The sequence below is a fragment of the Rhinopithecus roxellana genome, chromosome 1 (genome assembly GCF_007565055.1).
Source record: "Rhinopithecus roxellana isolate Shanxi Qingling chromosome 1, ASM756505v1, whole genome shotgun sequence".
In the NCBI taxonomy this organism is placed as follows: domain Eukaryota; kingdom Metazoa; phylum Chordata; class Mammalia; order Primates; family Cercopithecidae; genus Rhinopithecus; species Rhinopithecus roxellana.
Window position 1 is genome coordinate 168,100,019 of NC_044549.1, and position 7,495 is coordinate 168,107,513.

At 38.3% G+C, this 7,495-nt stretch overlaps 1 protein-coding gene across 1 annotated transcript in view; it reads right to left on the bottom strand.

The window, feature by feature from the left end:
* Positions 1-5,888, bottom strand: part of RARB (retinoic acid receptor beta) — a 424,940-nt gene extending 419,052 nt beyond the window's left edge. The window contains exon 1 of the mRNA XM_030933177.1: positions 5,432-5,888. Coding sequence (XP_030789037.1) covers positions 5,432-5,609 — 178 coding nt within the window. The 5' untranslated portion in view covers positions 5,610-5,888. The remainder of the gene's footprint in view (positions 1-5,431) is intronic.
* Between the last annotated feature and the right edge of the window lie 1,607 nt (positions 5,889-7,495).

A 7,495-nucleotide genomic window follows, 5' to 3' on the forward strand; every position in this document is an offset into this window, starting at 1 on the left:
GACACACTTCCACAATTGGGACACTCCTTTGGGCATTGTAGTTAATTTGATGAAAGTGAATGATATTCTTTTTGTTTTTAATTCATGTTCATATATTCTTGATCCCTTTGGGGGGTAAGGATCAAAAAACAGGATGAGCTCAGCCCCTCATTAGAACTCTTCTGAGGATTATTAGATTGATGCAAAAGTAATCATGGTTCTTGCCATTACTTTTAATGGCAACGTGATTACTTAATACATGTTATACTCAACCAGAGTCTGAGGAAATGGTAGAAACACCAAAAAGACACAAAGATTCTTGTATTTTGGGGGAAGAGAGGCACTGAAGTAATCAATACCTATTCACCTTTAAGGAACGGTCTCTTAAAATAATACACATATGACTCTGGGCCTAAGAAAGTCCACTAAAATAATTCCATTATGTCAACAGTATAAACTCTATTTCTCAAACATTCAAAGCCTTTGATCCCCCTAAGCCAATGATCAAAGGCAGGTGAAATGGGCAAAACTGTTATAACTGAGTTTACTCAAATTCCCAAGAAGTGTCTTACTTCCACTTATTTTTATTTGGTTTAACAACGTAAGGATACACAGATATAAACGATACTATTATGTTTGACTTTCACAAAATACCAGCAATATATTAAGTCCCTGATATCTTAAAATCAAATGTGATTCCTGTCCAGTAGAGTCATTGTGTAAGTTTAAGGACAAATATAACTCAACAGGAAGAAGACAAGACTACGGAGTAAAAGGTGACGGTAGAAATTAATGAGTTGGATTTACTTGCCATCAATCTGCTTATATCTAAAACAGGATCCACACCTCTGAGCCAATTGTCCCTAACATGTAAGAAGGAAATTCAATCTGTGAGCACACCCTGCTTTAGACAAGCTAGGTAACAAGGCTCTTCTTAGTTTAAGACAAAAAAATAGAAACAAGACTCATTTTATGTTCTGTCATTGGTAATTCTGAGATTGCACAGCCTGTCTCTCCAGAAGGTTGGGATTTTTTAAGCAAATACCCTATTTTGTGATTTTGACAGGAGAGCACTTTCTGATCATTAAAGAAGCAAGGGAAAAGAATTCGCATTTTAAGATGCTGGAGTTAAACTAAGATCATTCTGAGAGAGGTTCTGAAGCCAAAACACTTAACAATATTTTCCAGCTTGCAACAACCTATAAAAAGCACATGTGCAGCAATAAAACAGAACAAGCAGCCATGAAAGGAATATAAAGACAGACAGACAGACAGTTGTCCAACTCTCACAGAGAGCCCTACCACATAATATTTTGAGTGTTCCCTGGCATAGCAGATCAGGCTCCTCTCCCATTGGAAGTCATGCTTATCAAAGGCACTGCGGTGGCACGCTTTCAAATCTCCATTGTGATGAAAACCGATAGTAGCTTCCATAGTAGTTGATTAAATTAAAGAGGATGCAAGGTCCTTTAAATATCCATCATCTCCAAGGACTCTCTGGAACATCGTGGAAAAAAAGATGTCCACGATGGGGCTGTGAATTTTCCAAGGGATTATACTAGCCTCACTGCCCAAAAAACTGGGAAAGACATGCACTCTGGGGTCTCAAGGTCTGGATGTGGAATTTGACTCCAACATTAACTGGTTATGTAAACTCTTTACTCTCTCTAAGCCTGCTGGTCTTTATCTGTAAAATGGAACTTCTGTAATGTCCTGGCAGTGACGTCGAGGCTATTAAAAAGACTAAGAATGGCATACACTAAATGCTCTGTGGGTAATCCAGGATGTGCTCAATGCATGGTAGTTTTTCTTATTATATATTTTAACTCCCCCTTTTTTCATATGTTCCCTGTGTTCTAAGCTTAGAGAGACTCTATGCTGTAAAAATTAAGTCAGAATGCAAAGACAAGGGCATGTACACACAGAAGATGCTTTCAAGTTCTCTTCTGCAAATATCTTTTCTTCTTTAAGGTAGAAATCTCTTGAGAACAGACCTTCTGAAAAGTGGCCACATCTTCCCCTCTGAATTGTCAGAGGTCACAAATGATCATACTAATAGCCAAGTATTCCACACTGCAAAAGAACAGGGCCCACCCCTGTAAATGGCATGTGGACCAGGAGAAACTTGAGTTACGTGAAATCATCGCCTATTAGAGTTGAAAAGATTTTGGGGATGACCTGATTTCACCCCTTTATAGTACAAGTTTTCTTCCTAATTTAGACTCCACCTTCATTCTTAAAAGATTTAGATATATAGTAAAAGGCTGTCCTGTAAATAACATAGTTGATAGAACAGAAATTCAGAGAGGTTAAATGACTGCAAAATAGATACAACATCAAGGACATGTTTACGTGTGGGAATGGAGTCATTGTGCTGTAGGCTTAGAGAAGTTCAATATGCAGAGCTCAGGTTCAGGTCTAGGAGATAAGGCTGACCAGAGTCAGAAGTGAATGAGGAAAGGGTGAGGAGCAGGTATAACTTCAGTAGCTGCTATGGAAATTGTTCTTACTTGCTTTTGAGGTAGAGAATTCTTGAGCCTTTACAATTACTTAGTGCTGACAGACCTTCACTACAGGGGCAGTAGAATTTATTCTTTCTAGTGAGCTGCAGAATCAAGACACGTACAGATAACAAAAGAGATATCAGTAAGTCCTACAGTTCAATGACATGAATCTCTTTACAGTCATTCTCCATTATGTTTGTTCCCTTTATATTCCACATTGGTCAGCTTTTCCACCCAAGTACGTGTGTTGCTAGTTATTGAGTCTTTACAGAATTTGGCTACCTTCCTACTAATCTCAGTACATGGATAAAACCTTAAATTTATTTTTAGCCAAGTCTGTGGGTCATTTTCAAGACTTTATCCTTTTCTAGGAACTTTTGAAAACATGGGCTTTAACAAAGACAATTCCTCCTTTGAGGGCCAACTAACAGAGTCATATTCACAGTGACTTCTTCTAATCATTTCCATCTGAGCAGCTTTCATGTGCTTCGACTGTAGCAAGAAATAATAAAACAAGGTATTAGGGTATGAAGTAAGTCATCTTTGATGTTTCCAGCCTGAACTTTCTGTACCTAGTCCTTTTTCTGCCCCTTCTCCAAACACATTTCAAGGTGCAGTTACTTAGCATTCTGCTTACAAGGCCTTCAAGAAAAAAGTCATCAATTATTTATCCTTTTTTTTTTTTTTTGAACTTCAAACCCTCTCTTTCCAAAGGTTGAATCTATATATAACCAGTTTTGATCTAGAAAATGACAACTGCATTATAGTTCAATCTAATAGTAATGGCATCTTGTACTTTATTGGTAACTGTGAAATAAAAATAATTACCTTGTATTTTGAGTGGAAAAGAGGCTTAGATATGATATATCTCAACCACTCTTCCATTTAATATGCTCCACATTTTCCTTAAAATCAGTAGTAGCCAAAACTAGGTGCGGTGGCTCACGCCTATAATCCCAGCACTTTGGGAGGCTGAGGTGGGCAGATCACCAGGTCAAGAGACTGAGACTATTCTGGCCAACATGGTGAATCCACGTATCTACTAAAAATACAAAAATTAGTTGGGTGTGGTGGTGCGTGCCTGTAGTCCCAGCTACTCAAGAGGCTGAGGCAGGAGAATCACTTGAACCCAGAAGGTGGAGGTTGCAGTGAGCCAAGATCACACCACTGCTCTCTGGTCTGGCGACAGAGAGAGATATCATCTCAAAAAAATAAATCAATGAAAGATAAATAAAAATAAAAATAAAAATAAAAATAAATCAGTAGCCAAAGAAACCTAAAACCCAGAGTTGCTTTTGGGAACCTAGAGGTTTCAGGCTGCCTTAGAGTCTCAATCTGCTAAATTTGATCATTCAGCATGGGAATCCTACTCATATCTCAATTTCTTGGCTACATCTACAAAATATGCTTCTGATCTCAGGAAAGAAACCTGTTAAAATGTGCTATCAGGCCAGTTGAGCAATGGGATTAGAGGCTCATAGGTGAAATTTTAATGACTTTATCAATCATTTAGACCTCCTCATTTGCTAGCTAAAAGTAATTTCATTACATCATTTGCATATTGGGTGAACATGATTTGAAACAGCACTTGAGTCAGCAAGATATTTTGAGTGCTGGTACTATGTCCATTTCTCTGGATAGTCAATAAGCCACTTTGGCTGCTTCAACTTTCAGTTTGAACTTCAGAAGCATGGGAGAAGGGTTTTAGGCAATTCCAGAGACATTAGGGTCATATGATCAAGCCAGAAATTCAAAACACAGAAGGAAAGAGTCATCAGCAAATCAAGTCACTGTTTATCAGGAATGATAGAGCACTATAATTGCAATCAACATTCCAAAAGTGAAAATCTGCCATCTGTTTGCCTATCTGTCAGTCTGTCTGTCCGTCCAAACATCCATCCCCTACTATTTTTGAAGGCACTGCACTAGGGATTCTACATACGTAGAACAAGCTCCCTGCTTTCAGTGAGCTAAGGGTGTAGTAGAAGGACTGAGTGAAGGCACGAAGAGCAAACTATAGAAAGATTAAGGTGGTATCCCAATGATACCACGCTAATATTTGGGGGAAGTCCTTAAAGAGAAGCAAAATGCAAAACAATCACCAGGAAGAGTTACAAAGAGCTCCTGTTGCTCTGAGCCAGAAAGAGCTTGGAGAACATGCTGTGGATGCCTGTTGTTAAATCAATATGCCTTTTCACCTCCAGATGCTAAACCAAGTAAGTTATTATTAACAGGTGGAAAAGCTCGCTGGCTACCACAGTTTGTCTTTAAACAGGCAGAACTTTCTAAAAATTGCACGATATAGACATTTCAATGTGGAAGTTGTATCAGTCTTGGAGAATTCTAACTTTGACTATTTTTATTTTATAGAACCTTACACAGAAAATTTAAGGGAAGATCTGGGATAAGAAATAGCTAGTACAGAAACAAAAGGTGTCAAGGACACTAAAAAAGCTTAATGTGATAGGAATCGGTAGCAAAGGTCTATGGGAAGTTGGGAACAATTACAGATATCATTTGTACACAGGAAATAAGTACAAGATTCAAAGGAGATCTCACAACCAAAATAGATTTTAACTCTAGTATTATCATTAGTGATTTTTATGGTATCATCTCCTAATTCACTGCTTCCATTATTTATCACGTGGCCAATTTCTTTAGGTACTGACCACAGATGTTTACCCCATATGCTCATTACGTTTTGTGTTTGCATTTTATGAAATAGAGCAAAATACCAAAGCAGCTTTGAACGGGCTGAATTCTAAAATTTGCCACTTATCTAGTTTCAAATCATATCTCTTTCCACAGAACTAAAAGTAGAATTCAAGACCAAAAGAAACCAGCAGCCAACGAAATGGGAAATTGCCCGGGATACCAACCATCCTGTTTTCTCAGGTCCCTTCATCCAATCAACCAAGAGAAAAGAGAGCAAATCCAGCAGGACTTACTTGCTGGTGATGGGGTGCTGCATCCACTCGGAGGCGGATGTCCATGAAGGCCATGGAGAGGAGGCAGGGAAAGTCCTCCGATGACAGGTGGAAAAAGTAATGGGTAGGGTGTGGCTGGATAGTGAGTCATGTGTCCATTCACTGCTGGGACCGGACATGCGTGGCCGCTAGTGGTCATGTTTCGGGCCTCACAGAAAGAAAGGTGCTCTGGAGCAGGAATACATCACTCCAGGTCTTGAACGAAAGTGAGGGAGGTAAATGCACTGTAGGAGTTGAGGCTGAGCTGTGTTCTGGGCCAAAGTCAAGATGGTTCAATTGATGACTTTGCTTCTTCCCAGCACGGCTTTTCCGCCTCTCATTTTGTTACACTGATTACAGGAAGGATGCTTTCGTAGTTCAGCTTCTCAGTTCAAGACCGGGGCGACACTAGCACCTTCAATTTTCAGAGCTGTTAATTCTGTAAGAAAAAAAAACAAAAACATATGTATATATCACAAAGAAAAAATCACTCCCTCTTTATCAAGTTATTACACAAAACATTTCCAATACTAATCCAGGTCTCCTAATTCCTTGTCTTCCTACAGTTACTACTTCCCAAAGAGTGTTAATTTTCTTTTCTCACATTCTAACATAGACTACAACTTTTACACAATTTAAAAATAACTGACCATCTGATATTAAATAGCAAAACCCTCCACTCCTATGTTATTTCGCTGTATCACTCTGCTTAATTTTTCTCCATGGCAGTTAAACAACTTGATATATTACATGTGGGAGTGTTTGTTTTTGTCTGTCTCCCCCATTAGCATGCACTCACCAGGAGGGCAGACTGTTTTTGTTAACCGTTATGCTTTAAGCCCCTACAAGAGTACCTGACAAAGGAGAGACCCTGAGTATGTATTAGTTGAATGAATGAAATTTTTTTCTTGCTTTTTTAGGGAAACTATTTAACGCTATTCTAACTGATATGCTTCCAAATTTTACTTCTTTTATATGAATAACTTTGGATTTTACTGTGGCTATTTGAAGTCATGTAGCCAAGATAAATAAAATTATGGGAGAAACTATAACCTAATGAGAGAGAGTAAAATATTATGTATCATTTCTTTATTATCAACATCTTTCACAGTTGTGCATCCATCTATCCATCCATTTGTTGACCCATTTGTCTGTCTATCCAATCACCTACTCACCAATCAAATCTCACTATTATGTGCCAGGCGCTAATGTAGGAACTAGAGATATATATAGTGCCAAAGAACACTAACGTGATTTCTGCCTTCACTGAGTTGCTAGTTTTAACAACTTTTGATTAAGGTCATATTGTGAAAGAAGTCTAAACTGCCCATGATCCATGAAGGACAATCCAGAGACGCTCAACACCTAGGATTCCTTGAGATTGGCAATAGAAGAAGCTTAAATTCTAGAGCAGGCTGGATGTAAACTTCACAGCCTCACCTTAGACCTGATAACCAATATTAATTAGAAGCTCCCAAACTCTGCCCACTGAATGGCAACCTCTGAATGTATTCATGTGGCACACATACACACACACAAAGAGAGATTCATGTGGCACAAAACAAGAGTACTTCAAGGCCAGAATAGAGCAGTTGTTAAGAGCATGATTCTAGAACCAGTCTGTCCAGCTCAAATAATTCTGCCTCTCAGGCAATTATTTGTCCTTTCAATATGTTATTTTTTTCCTATAAAATAAGAATACTAGAATTTACTTCAGAATGGTATTGTGAGGATTAAATGAGGTAATACAACAGAAAAACAGTGCCTGGTATATAGTAAACATGAGGTAAATAGTAAACACTTGGTAAAAGTTTCTATTAACGTTAACATGTTTGCTATGTCAAAATAATATGCTTCTCACAACAAGCTTGCTGGAATAGACAAGAGGTTTTGGGGTTAGGGCAGGGAGACTATATTATAGTAATCCCAGCAAAAGAATATTAGGATTAAAGCTTATATCCTTGAAGTAAGGAAGCAAACAAGGGACCTGGGTGAGGTTGAGAACAATCACTCATTAAGGCTTCTTGACTTCAGTTTGTGAAGTGA